Below are 14,064 nucleotides of genomic sequence, written 5' to 3'. Positions count from 1 at the left end.
GGATGACTTAGCGGTCAAAATGTTTACTCAATGGCAAAAAGCTTGATTATTCAATGTTCATTGCTTACTTTTCTTTTACTACTGAATGGAATTTAATTATGAAACATTCTAAGTATGTCATGAAAATGTTTTGTGCCAAGACTCTGTGTGAACAAATTAAATTGGAACATATAATTTCAGCAATTTATCCTTTGTTTGTGCATGTGTTTAATTTATAGCATCTTTTCATTCAACAAACGTATGCATTCAGCATAATGACAGGTAATAGTAAGAGGTCTAAACACGTATGGTCGAAGGTGGAAGATGCTAGGTTGGTGGAAGCTCTATTGTATTTGGTGGAGACCGGTTGGAGGTCCGATAATGGGACGTTTCGACCAGGATACCTACAACACTTGGAGCAAATTCTGCATGAGAAAGTGCCCGGGTGCGCACTGAATAAAAACACCATTGAGTGCAAGGTGAGGAGTCTGAAGAAACAATACAATGCAGTATCAGAGATGTTAAGTCAGTCGGGGTTCAATTGGAACGAGGAGTTCAAATGTGTCCAGGTCGAGAGGGAGATTTTCGATCTTTGGGTTCGGGTAAGATTCTAGAAAAAAAAAATGTACGGATACGTGTTATAATATAAATATTAATAATGTGTATATGTATTAATGCAGAGTCATCCCAATGCGAAGGGAATGTGGAAGAAGCCATTCCCACATTACGATGACCTCTCCGCCGTATTTGGGAAAGACAGAGCAGTAAGGCAATCAAGTGAGGACCCATACGTGATGGCGATGAATGCTTTCAGAGAGTTTGAAGATGAGATTTGACTTGGATCACAGGACTGTCACACCCCTGAGGTTCGCCAGACAGAATCACCATTAAATCAAGATGAAATAGATGAAGAGCCAGCAGAGCAATCTACAGGTAGAGCGAGTGTACCTACCGAGTCATCTCGAGGCAGTAAGAGGAAGAGGTCATCATTCCAAGTTGAAATGATCGACATCGTGAAATCGACTGTGGAAATGCAGAGCACACACATGGGTAGACTTGCATCGTGGCAAAATGAGAAGTATGAGCTGGAGTTGAAGGAAGTAGTAAATGCCATATACAACATTGATGACCTGGAAGAGAATGATCAGGTCACCCTTATTGACCTCATTGTCACAGACATTCAGAAGACAGATTGCTTCCTTGCAGTACCAGAACACGCACGAAAGAGGTATTGCCTCCGTCTACTAGGAAGAAACATGTAGACTGACCACACCCCTACATTTTGTTTATAGTTCTTTTGGATAACAGCAAATGGACAATGGACTGTCATGTCGAAAATAATGATAACTTTTGCATACTTGAAAACATGTACTTTTTGTGCTTGTAAATATAATTAATATTATAAGTATCGAAAAGAACATATATTTTGTGATTTTTTTTTTTTTTTGGATATATATACATACAAACATTCAATATGAAATATATATACCTTTAATATATATACAAACATTCAATATATATACATAAAATATACAATATACCAATTAATTGAGCAGTAATATGAAATATATTTTATTGGTATGTTTTACTGATTGAAGAGAATTAGAATTATTACAATTTTTGAAAAAAAAATATATGAAAAATAATTTATTATGTTCTACAAATTGAGAAAAAAAATTGAGATTGTCCAATTTATGTCATAAATGATTTGAGAAACTACGAGTATATTTGAAAATTAATCAACAATAGCAAAGCATAAAACTAAAAAAATAAAAGAATGAAATAAAAAACAAACAGAAAAAAATAGAACTAATCTCATTCACAAAAAAACTGCATCAAATCCTTCAACTCAACTCAACTCAACTCTGCACAACAAACACAGACAATAATTACCAACTTAACTCAACACATCAAATACAGACAATTTAACTCCCCAGATAATATAACTCTCCAGATAATAATTATCAACTCAACTCAACTGAACTCTCTAATTTTATCACATACCAAACACATCCTAAGTGTTTTTTTTTTCTTCCTTGTGCTTTCTTTTTTTCTTTTCCTCTTTAATCACAGTAGCATGTAATTCTCCCTTGTTAATTGCTTAATTAAAACAAGTGATAATTGTAAACGTTTTTTTAGTACAATAAATGAAAACATGAAGGTTTAAAACTCTAACCTAAAGAAAATTTTGACATTTTTTTAAACAAAACAAATTCTCATCTATGAAGCACAAATATTTCAAAAGGGCAGATAATCGACATGGGATATGCATTTGACACAATACGTCTAGATATGTGTATTTTACACTGCAGAAATTTACTCTTTCCTGATGGCCAAAACCGTTGCGAAAAGTAAAAAAAGTATCAGGAGAACCTTTCCTGACAATGTTTTACTGTCGACAACATTGTTGGGATAGTCTCATTGGGAAAGCTTTATCTCGATGAAAAAAATTACTTCATCGGGATTGAAAGATTTCGCAATGGAAGAAGTGAAGACGATTTCTCTTAACACTCATAATCTGGTGTCGGGAGAAGTCGCAAAAACACATTTTATGGCTTCTCTCGATCCCAGATTATGAGCGTCGGGAGAAATTGAAATTGTATGGATTGTATATGCATCTCGATGCTAAAATTATGAAGTTTTCATTAGGAGAAGATACATACCTTGATGCCAACATATATTGGCGTTGGGAGAGATTACTTTTTGCCAACAATATATGGACATGGCATCGGGAAAAGTTCTAAAAATATTTAATAAAGATGTTGTTTTTACCGACGCCTTTAAATTTAGTGTCGGGAGAAGTTTTTTTCCAACTTAAATTTTTATAATTTGATAAATATCAAACCTATTTAAATTTTACAAATGTAATCAAATAAACTAACAAATGCACTTTAGGCAACTCCACCACCCCTCCCCCAATTCAACTCAAACTTAAACATATTTATGCATTTATCTGTACACCAATTTTAAACTAAATATGAAACTCAATGTTCAACCTAAGAAAATTCAAAATGTATGTTAATCTCTCTTCTCCCCTCCACCCCTAACATACATACATTTTAATCTCAAACTTAATGCATTTTTCCATATACCATAAAACTTAAATTCAACTCAAACTTAAATATATTTACGCATTTATCCCTATATCAACTTTAAACTGGATATAAAACTCAATGCTCAATCTCAGAAAATTCAAAATGCACTTATCCATATCAAAAATAATTTTATTAAGTATTCTCTTCCTTGAAATGGTTTAAAAGAGAATATTTTTTAATGTATTATGGCAAAAGGAAATGGGATTATTATTCAATAATTCTAAATATACATCTAATTCTCACCAACATACAGAACAATCCAATCTATTTATTCATATTCACATAGTATATTTTTATAATTCAAGAACCTAATAGACACAAAATAAATACAATTCCAAATATACATCTAATTCGCATCAACATAGAGAACAACAGAGAACAACCTAATCTATCTATTCATATTTTTCAATATATTATGGCAAAAGGAGGTAGACTTATTATTCCCAATTCCAAATGTGCATCTAATTCTCACCAACATATAGAACAATACAACCTATTTATTCATATTCACAAAAATATTTGAAGGTTATAATTCACAAAGTATAATTATATTCTTATAATTCAAGAACCTAATAAACACAAATAAATACAATCCTAAAAGTACACAACCTAAACTTATAATTAAAATAAACAAAGTTAAATTACAAAAAAAAAAAAAAAAACTCTCTAGATTCCTTAGTTACCCTTGAACTTTGAAAATTTTCATTTCAACTGTTGAAGTTTAATATTATTTTAAAATTTGTTAAAGTTTCAGAGGCTTAGGTATGCTTCTTCGTTGTGTGGACAACGGTTTCTTATCATAAGAATAGAACTTTTAGAGCCCCAAACTGATTAAAAAAAAAAGTGAGTTAATGATCTCATGTAGAAGTTGGTCTCCGAAAATCCTACTTAGGTGGGGACTATATAGCAAAGAGCCATTCAAGCTGTAGAGTCTTTTCATAGTTACTCCTAATTTAATTTTCTCACAAATCAGGGTGGAGTTTTTTTCGTAAAATTTCAAGGTCATTATCCATAATTGCCAACGATTCAAACCTACTTATCACTTAATCTAGTTGAATGACCGATTCAAGGCCATAACCTTCTTTACTTTGTCTTACACACACTTCAAATAACAAACACTCAAATCCATTTAGCAAGTAAGTCACTATAGTTTGGACTAAGAAACATTCAAGGCAAGAACTTAAATTGAAAAATGCAATAGACAGAATCATCTTTAATCAACAAAATGATTAACCTCAGACTAATCTTCCAATAACACATTGGTACCCTCACTTCAGAACCGTTAACTTCTACAACTCATTTGGATCAAGCTCAATAAGCTAAGATTTGACCAAAATAACGAGTAAAAAATGGTAGAGCTTGGACTCATAACTATTTGTCTATCAATATTATTTTTCAGAGCGTTGAAAAATTTACCTTTCTACACAATGAGGCGGTATGGTCAATAGTAGTGGTGATTGAAACTTGCTGCAAAGGTTGGACCAAAGTAGCTTGTCCAATGAGTTTTTATTGTAAACCGATCATCCTTTATTGAACAAGTTATTTGTGCTTTTTCTTACTAAATCTTTTGCAGGAGAATGTGCTAATTGACATAATCAAAGCATTCTTCACTTTAATCTCTGTCGGGTAACCCGGATCTATCAATTTTGGATCCTTATTATGTATCACATACAAAAACCCAAACGTCCCCACTATCACAAATCTGGTGATAGTGGCAGCGGCTTTGCAGATCCGATGACTGGACTGGTAGATCCGACAATTAGGGTGGGTTTGTGAGTTGTCGGTTTGAAGAAAATTTGGGGGTGGGATTGAGGGAGATAGTCGATTTAGGGAAAACTTGTGTGTGGGATTGAGGAATTTAAAACCCTCTTTCGATGCCTCTAAAAGGCGTTGGGAAAACTTGGCTCTCCTAACAGTATTTTAAAATATCGTTGGGAGATCTATGTTGATCAAATATCTCTCCTGACGCTGTCTAATATGTCGTCAGGAGATTTTCAAAAATTTTTCCCCAATTATGTATGCCGACGACATTGGATACGAGCGTCGAGAAATATCGTGGGGAAAGATAATTTTCTCAACAACATAAAAAATATCGTCGGAAAAGCCATTTTTTCTGACGGTCAATTTATTGTTGGAAAAGATGAGATTTTCTTAAGCTTTTTTTGGCATCGGCAAAATTTTCGTCGGAAAGACAAAATTTCTTGTAGTGCAATTGATATTATAATTACAATCACATTCGGCCGGAAAGAAAAATAACTAAAAAATAATTAATAAAAAAACAACTAAAAATAATCATAAAAATAAAAACAAGAACCCTAGATTAAAATCATTCCCTCAATTGAGTCAATTCGATAACCTTATCTCCTTCTACTTCGTCTCTTCCTCTTTTAACTTCTCAACCCTAAAGTCTAAAACTTTCATTTTTAGTCATCGAGTCTGTCGTCGACCACGTCTTAACTCGTTGTCAACCACACCTCAGCTCGCCATCGACGACGCCTCAACTCACAGTCGATCCCATCTTAACTCAAAGTTCTTCTTTCCGCTTGTTAGTTTCAATCTCCCAACTCTGTTGTTCTTTTTTTTCAATATCCTTTGAAATTTTCATTTCTTTTAATTTTAAATTTTTAACAGTAATTTGAAATTGACGAATTACGGTATTCGATCATATTTATATCGATGTTTGTGTTTCTTAGATTCTCGTATTATTAAGCTACAAGGGCAAAGATAATAAAAGCACTTCCGATGCCCATCGAAGGAAACAATCTGAAAAGTCACTTAACCAAATACGAACTCAAAGATTCAGATTTAGCAAATTTGGCAACAGAATCGGCAAACAAATTACACAAGTGAGGAACAAATTCAAAGAAGCTTCTTCAAAGTAGCTTTTCATGAAGATGATTTCATCAATTCGACAACAAATTTCTCTATCACCTTTGGTTTTCCCAGAAATTTGATTTATAGCTTGAACGCAATCAAATTCAAGTTTCAACCACGATTTGACCGCATTTGAGAGATTAGAGCGAGCTTTAATCCTTCCAAAATTGCACGAGCTTTTGCCAAAGGAGCAGGGAAATCAGCTTGAAGATAAGGCTAAAATTGCAATTAATCTTCTTGATGCATCTCGAAGTACCAAATCTAGACTAGTGCAAGAGGGATCGTTGTTCCAAGAAGCATCGACATTAATTTTGATGAAACTGGGCGAAGGATGAGACCAACCCAGCTTGGGAGAGCAATCCTTCTTCACTGAGATCTCTGAAAAGATTTGAACAAACCCTAGAAGCAGTCCTTAAACGTTCAAGGTAATTGAAAATCCAGTCACATTTGGTGGTATGTGAGGGATAAATCTTCCTTTGTTCATGGCCCAACAAGTAGTGACAATAATTTCTAAATTTTTAGAGTTGCAAGATGAATCTAAAGCAACCCATCTATTAAAGAAACTAACACTAAAATCATCCTTGATTGAGTTAATATTTTGGACTAGAGACGATATCATTCTCGCTCTTTTAATTGTTGATTTATGCTCTCTTTGAAGATAATTAGGACATATCATTAACTCATAAAATAAAGAACTCATCTCTAGGTGTTTTTAAACCACAATACCCTATTTATAGGACGCACACTCAAGCTAATTTTAGACAAAAGGTTAATTTATCTCTAAAACCTAATTCTTTCCTTGTTTAATGAGTTCTACAATCACTTACTCTCTCAAGTAGTTGATTACTTATACTTAAATCAATCTCTCAATCAAATTTAAGCAATATAATATGCACGCATTAAATTAGATGAACTTTAACTTATGCAAGATTTAGTAAAAATGTTAGTGAAGAATTAGTTGCTCATGATAAAGGAAAGAAACGATATGGATATGGATTGAATATAGAATAAATTATATTTATAATAAGGCGTGCGAGTTTTTCAATCTCAAATAACTTAATATAAATAAGATGACATAAAAAATGTAACAAGGAGCAGAGAATGAAATTATTAAGCCGTCGGTTGCAATCTCTTGATTCTTTTGGTTTGTATGGTGGTTGCTTCAATAGCGGTTGTAATGGAGGCGGTAGAGTTTTCTCCTGTTTCAGAGAGGAAGATTGAGTTCTCACTTATAATTTCTCAAATAAAAGCTTGAAAGGAGGATGATAATGATGAAATTATGGAAGAATTTGGATAGAGCTTTAGTCAATCTCTTGATAGGAAGTCTCCCTTCTTTAGACAAATTCAGATGCACTATTTATAGGCGTCAAATGGGAGCTTCTTTGCCTCTTTCTAATGATGCTCTAACACATTTGCATTTAATTCCATGTCCTTCTGTGCCGGTTACTCGCGTCATAGGTTCATTGGCTCTGTCATGACTGTCTCAAATTAGCTACCAACTTGTATTTTGATTTGACATCTATTGTCCAAGCGCTTGTCGTTTTCTCTCTTTGTGTTTTTGCTCATCACATGGTTCTTTGTGTGCAAGATTTGGAGTTGATTTGATCACTTTATATGCATCCATTGCTGCAACTTTTGTTCATTTGGTTTATTTTTGCTTCTTTTCATTATAAGTCATGCATTTAAAGATGTTAAATTTTATAATTTTTAGGATAATGAATTTTGTAAATGCATGAACGCAGAGTGTTATTTTAAACATGAATTTCACATCAAGTTAATGCATTTTCCTTTGAATCTTCCTAATTATTCTTAATAAAAAGGTATAATAATTTTTATTTCTACGGATTATCAATACCTTCATTAACAAACCAAATTAGTTTGAACTAAAATAATTTTCGAATTAGAAAAAAATATTTTCAATCTTTTATTATTATTATTATTATTTATTTATTTATTTTTTAAAACATAGGTAGAAATCTTCTGCAATCAAAGAGTGAAGGTAACCCAATTTATGAATAGAAAAGGTACCTCAATTATTCTTTAATTGCTAAATTGGGCTTCATATTTTCTCAAGTATGCTAATCGTAATGAGGGGACTATTAATGGTTTTTTTTTTTCTCATTTTCAAATAGCTTTTATTTTGGAAAAGAATGTGAATGATAAACTTGATATAACGATATAGAGACTTTATTTTTTAACTTAATAATTATGTATCAATTACGATAAAAACGAGTAGAAAAAAGATTCATCCGAACTAAGGTAGTTTTGATTTAAATTTGAGACTTTTATCCATTTCAAGAAGTCAAGAACACACTTTGGGAATCAATTATTGGTGTGGGACAGTATTGAAATTTTAATCAATTACGAGGGTATATTCGAAAATTGCCTTTAGTTATTTATTTTCTTAATAGGCCATTGAATTTACTCTGCAAAATTTAAGACCGTCGATAGGCAATTGGTGGACTGTGAAACGTGGCAACCATTAATTGGTCAGATAGAGGAGGGATTTTCTCCTTTTATTATATAAAAAATTATGATGGTATACGTGGCGCTCAACTATTGGTGAGAAATTTCTGCGAATTATCTCTGATAGCGGCTAATGTGGATGTCAATTTTCGCCTAGAATTGTGTATATGGGTTAGATTGGATTGAAACTGTTTTTTGGATAAATTCAAAAATTTGAATTGGTTGAATTGACAATCATCCTTAAAATTCGGATTGGATTGTCGAGTTATAATTTACTTTTTATTTTTAATAAAAAATATGTAATTTTATATACTACATATACTAATAATTAAAATATCATAAAATTAAATGTTAAATAACAAATATCTATAATATTTATTACAAACTTTAAACAAAGACAAATATCATAAAATTTTTTAAAAAAAATTAAAATTCACAAATTAATTAATATAAAATAGACAAATTTTAAACAAAGAATATCTATATATAGTTCCGGTTGAGTTGGGTCAACCCAACTTCTTTTTAAGCTGACCAAATCCAATAAAAATAGAAAAATTCAACTCAATGATAAAATTAATCTAATCCAATTCTTACCTATGGTTCGAGTTCAAATTATTTAAACATCCTAATCAAGACCAGAATCTTTTTGAACAGTGAAGAAAAACAAATATATAGACATAATAATAATAATAAATTATTTCAATAAATATATATATATATATATATACACAATTAAATTAACCATAAGAAAATTTTCAAGGTTATATTCTCCTGATATCGTTGGTTTCTCCAATTCTGTGGGTCTGACTCTGCCTCTCTCTTTTCGAGCCAGAACCACCAAAAAACCCACACTGTATAGCAAACCCTAATTCTTTGGTCTCAGATCGGCCATGGCTTCCACTAAAGAACGCGAGAACTTCGTTTACATCGCTAAGCTCGCCGAGCAGGCCGAGCGCTATGATGGTTTGCTGCTATCTTCTTATTTTCTCTCATTTCCGTTTGATTTCTATGCTTATGCTTTTGACTGTCTGCTCAGATCGCATTTCCTGTGGTTGTGTGCTATGTTTATTTTTTCCCCTCTGTATTTATGCTTTTTGTGTACGGATTTGAAGCGCGATCGCCTGCCTTTGTGTAAAATTTCCGCAGTCTTTGCAGATTTAAGCGTTGTTATGTTTTTCCGTTTACTCGATCTGTTTGAAATTTGAGGATAGTTAGTTTGCCTATAATTCGGCTACATTTAACTTTTCGAGTAGTATTTTTCTTTCTTGATCCATTGTTTTATACAGTTTTCTGTCTGATCTGTTCTATTTAATAGAAAATACTCTCTTTTTGTATGTTTTTCGATCGTCACTCCTTTGCTTGGTAGCTAATTTTTCACTATTACTTACACAGACTACTTGGACATCGTTTTATCTGTAAGCACAAAGCAAATTGAACTTTCTGCTTGTTCTGTCTTTGCTTGTCTCGATGGCAAAACTCTGATTGTAGTTGGTTTTCGATGATAGATGGTGATTTTGATTTTTTTTTCCTTTTATGTTTTTTTCAGAAATGGTGGATGCAATGAAGAATGTTGCAAAGCTTGATGTCGAATTGACAGTTGAGGAAAGAAACTTACTTTCTGTTGGATACAAGAATGTGGTTGGTGCACGGCGAGCCTCGTGGAGGATCTTATCATCAATAGAGCAGAAAGAAGAAGCTAAGGGAAATGAAGCAAATGCGAAACGCATCAAAGATTACAGACAAAAGGTTGAATCAGAGCTCTCTGGTATTTGTAATGATATCATGACAGTGATCGATGAGCACTTAATTCCCTCGGCTTCAGCTGGGGAATCGACAGTATTCTACTATAAGATGTGAGTCTGTGCGTTGATGGTTAGGTGCTTGACTACCAGAAACTTGTGAAATTTAATAATCCTTCATTGCAGGAAAGGAGATTATTATCGTTACCTCGCAGAATTTAAATCTGGTAATGAGAAGAGAGATGCAGCTGATCAATCGATGAAAGCATATGAGGTGTGCATACTCATCTTCCCCTTTATTTTCATATTAATCATGTGCTTCTAGCCTTCTGCTCTGTCTTGCTGTATTTTTCTCCATTTATTAAATATCAACAATCGTTGAATTTCTCTGTCTCTGGTCTCTGTTTCTAAATTGTGTTGATTGTTTGTATTGCCCCTTATATTGTACTGAACAAGTGTTTTATTTTGCTGTTAAATGTATGGGATATGTCATATAAGTATATGCATGTTCATTTTCTTGGGATTACAACTATTTACGTTCTTCTGGCAGTAGTCTGGATGATAATCGAGAAAATTACTTGCATTGATTCCTTTGAGAGGAAACTCGCATTAAGATTTGCTTTTTTGTGGTGGTACTACCTTCCCTTTTCTGATTATAGAAGCAAATACACCAACGAATCTTCTCTTTTCCCTAGTAAAACTGGTTCAAAATAAGTTTTACCGGAAGTTATTTGCCAGAAGGTTTTTAATTGGATTACTTTGAACCCATAGGTCTAACATTTTAATTGAGAAGCTCTATTGTAGTATAGAGCTCTCTTCTGTCTATACATTTCCTGGCCTTTACATTTGTCTCTTTTATCTTGTCTATTGCAGGCTGCAACTAGCTCAGCCGAATCTGAGTTACCCCCTACACATCCTATCCGCCTGGGGTTGGCATTAAATTTCTCTGTCTTCTATTATGAAATCTTGAATTCACCTGAAAGGTATGGCTATTGTAATACTAATAATACCAGTAAATCTGGCAGAGCGTTGTCCTAATTGGAGTGTAGTTGACATTGATGGCAACATTGTGGTTTTTTTCTGTTTAGGGCCTGCCACCTTGCAAAGCAAGCTTTTGATGAAGCCATTTCCGAACTTGACACCCTGAATGAGGAGTCATACAAAGATAGCACCTTAATCATGCAGCTTCTTAGGGACAACCTTACGTTATGGACTTCTGACATCCCAGAAGATGGAGGTAATGGTGAAAATCCGTACTGACCTTAGCCAATATGCATTGAAATGGTTAATTGTGTGGACTTTATCTGATTTCTATTCAATTTTATTGCCAGACAAAGGTCTCGTTGTTATTCTAAAGCTACATTTGGTGTTCTCCGGTCTGCTTCATTTATGCTAACTAACAGTTATTGGATGTTGTACTCTTGCAGAATAACAGTTACACATTGCTTATTAACGTACTAAATGAATTTTAAATGTCGATTACTTGATATCTGTAATCTTTATGGTGGCTGACTAATGTACTCATCTCTTCATTGCATTGACCTGTTTCATGGTTTACAAATTTTGGCCAATGTATTATCATGTGATCTCTTTTCTAGATAATCCTTGCCTTGTTTGCAAAAGAAGATTGGAGTTAATCTTCAAACTGATATGGAGAAATTGTGTTTATATATTTGCTTCGTTTAGAATGAATTTCTTCCTCTCCATACTCTGTTTAGGGATGATAACAATCAGTCATTGAATATTTCCAAATGTGGCCCAATCAATTAACTTTTATTTTATCATAAAGTCCACTACAAGCGTCCATTCACCATCTCATTAAATCTACTTTCTCTCTCTCTCTCTCTCTCTGTGTTTTAACATGTGATTCCTCATCGCTGCAGATGATGCCCAAAAGATCAATGGCACTGCCAAGGTTTCTGGTGGTGACGATGCCGAGGTGAGTAGCTCAAACTGTTAGTTGCAGTTAGTCACATTTGATATATACTTAAACCATTCTTCATTTGCTGCAGTGAAGCGGATAGCATCTTAAGTGGCACAATCTGTACTACTCTGGAGATGATGGATGCAACTCGGATAATTGCTCTTAGTGTTTAGCATAAAAGGAGGGTTCCTTTTATTATCTTCCCTTTGTTCTTCTCTTCTCCTTTTTCTGATGCCCCATTATTGTGTGGTTTATTTTTGAGTATGATGTCTAGACATGTTTGGTCTAATCTTTGCATTCGCACAAAGCTTTCCCTTGTCTCATTGGATGGTCAATAGGTTGCAGGGTGAACGAACTTGAACTGTTAATGTGTTTTTTTTATCCATCTTGTTTAGATGAAAAATGCCATTGCCCAGATGGAGGGTTTCTGTTGAAGCATTATATATAATGTTCTTCTATGTCAAATCTTTATCAATATATCTTCCTTACACGCATTTCTCTCTCTACTAATAATTGAGAATTTGAGTACAGGCAACTAGGACTACCACTACTTGCAGATGGAGGAATGCTAAAAATTCCTTTCCTAAAGCTGCCACTGTCACCATGGATTTACAATTCTATTTGGTGATTTTATTCTTGCCCCTCTAATGTCTCTTAATGTAAATAGATGGTAATTAAAAAAAAAAAAAGAAAGATTAGCATAGTTTCTGTTTATCAGGAAATTTGAAAACAAAAATTTGAAAACAGGGGATTTAATGAAAATAGAGTCGTATTTCAAGCTTTTAGATCTGTGTTTGGTGACATTCAGAATTTGCTATCAAATTTAAATAATTATTTAGAATGGGTTTTGTACTATATTTACATATCATAAAACTAGCCGTAGTTACTCTCTAAGATAATAGTTGATAACAAACTATTATTAATTTATTTATAAACATGTTTTATATTAAAAAGTTTGTATAAATATTATTTTATAACGTCATATAATACATATTTTAATTTTTAAAAAATAAATTATGGTTATAACATGGTATATAGTATTTTTAAATGTTTAGATCGTTATTTAATATAATTTCGTATTTTAAAACTTTTAATAAAATTTGGATGCAATGAAAACATTTTAATTTTTTTTTTTTTGAAAATTGTACTGTTTGGATTAGAGGATTCGAAAAATACAAAATAAAATCTGAGTTGCCTAGACCCTAAATTTTTGGTAACTGGCCTTGTATTTTTAGGGCAGGAAACTGACTTTATAGATGATGTGTGTGGTATGATGGGAACAGGAATGTGAAAATTGCTTGGAACATTCTGTAGGGTGTAGAGTTATGTATCAAGTACTGGCTTGCTACGGCGTATCACACATCTTATGAATTTTTCGACTTTTCTTTTTAAACCTTTTTATTTGTAAGGTTAAATTATAAATTGAAAGTTGAGTCTTATGTGACACAAATTTTAAAATTGTATTAATAGCTCAATTAATTATTAATAATGTTGAATTTCAAAATTGAAAGTTCTTGAATCAACCTAACTTTTTTAAATATATCTTTTCAAATTTTTACTTATTTTGGTGGACATCTTTCATGCGGATATTATTGGAAAAATATTCGTCGAATAAAATTTTATAGTTTTAGAAGTTTTGAAACAAATTAGATTTGGTAATATGATTAAACTGCTCTTTATTTATTAAGATAAGTTAATTTGTTTTTTTAAAAAAATAAAATAAAAACACATGATCTCAAGAAATTATACTAAATACATCTGGTCAAGTGTTCATCCTAAATGATTAAACTTAAGCCTTGGTTACTAGAATAAAGACTTAAACTTAAGCCTTGGTTACTAAATTGTTGTTCGTTGATAAACTTTGAGTGTAGCATGATGTTTAAAACCATTTGATCTTTTTAGGAAAATTTTCATAAATAGAAAAAATGTCAAATTATTTATCTAAAAAAAAAATCATTGATAGACATTTATAGACTTCTATCAATCT

The 14,064-nt window shown here is 32.5% G+C and overlaps 2 protein-coding genes across 2 annotated transcripts; both read left to right on the top strand.

The window, feature by feature from the left end:
- Positions 1–254: 254 nt before the first annotated feature.
- On the top strand, positions 255–1,241 carry LOC120077425. Its single transcript, XM_039031306.1, has 3 exons — positions 255–581; positions 660–743; positions 828–1,241. The coding sequence occupies exons 1-3, from the start codon at positions 255–257 to the stop codon at positions 1,239–1,241; spliced, it is 825 nt and encodes a 274-aa protein (XP_038887234.1).
- A 7,915-nt stretch (positions 1,242–9,156) lies between these two features.
- LOC120078256 (14-3-3-like protein D) lies at positions 9,157–12,565 on the top strand. The gene is made up of 7 exons (XM_039032480.1): positions 9,157–9,377; positions 9,961–10,267; positions 10,340–10,427; positions 11,027–11,136; positions 11,242–11,390; positions 12,037–12,092; positions 12,166–12,565. Exons 1-7 carry the CDS (start codon positions 9,305–9,307, stop codon positions 12,166–12,168), a joined length of 786 nt encoding a protein of 261 aa, XP_038888408.1. The 5' UTR covers positions 9,157–9,304; the 3' UTR covers positions 12,169–12,565.
- Positions 12,566–14,064: the final 1,499 nt, after the last annotated feature.

The sequence above is a fragment of the Benincasa hispida genome, chromosome 5, assembly GCF_009727055.1.
Source record: "Benincasa hispida cultivar B227 chromosome 5, ASM972705v1, whole genome shotgun sequence".
In the NCBI taxonomy this organism is placed as follows: Eukaryota; Viridiplantae; Streptophyta; class Magnoliopsida; order Cucurbitales; family Cucurbitaceae; genus Benincasa; species Benincasa hispida.
Note: the sequence above shows the minus strand (reverse complement) of the source record. Positions and strands in the feature narration are given on the sequence as shown.

Excerpts from the sequence above, each read along its gene's own strand:
- LOC120077425 (XM_039031306.1), top strand. The coding sequence starts at position 255 with ATGACAGGTAATAGTAAGAGGTCTAAACACGTATGGTCGAAGGTGGAA. Across the intron at positions 582-659 it reads TTTTCGATCTTTGGGTTCGG|AGTCATCCCAATGCGAAGGG; the intron begins GTAAGATTCTAG and ends GTATTAATGCAG. Across the intron at positions 744-827 it reads TATTTGGGAAAGACAGAGCA|GACTGTCACACCCCTGAGGT; the intron begins GTAAGGCAATCA and ends CTTGGATCACAG.
- LOC120078256 (XM_039032480.1), top strand. The coding sequence starts at position 9,305 with ATGGCTTCCACTAAAGAACGCGAGAACTTCGTTTACATCGCTAAGCTC. Across the intron at positions 9,378-9,960 it reads GCAGGCCGAGCGCTATGATG|AAATGGTGGATGCAATGAAG; the intron begins GTTTGCTGCTAT and ends TGTTTTTTTCAG. Across the intron at positions 10,428-11,026 it reads AATCGATGAAAGCATATGAG|GCTGCAACTAGCTCAGCCGA; the intron begins GTGTGCATACTC and ends TGTCTATTGCAG.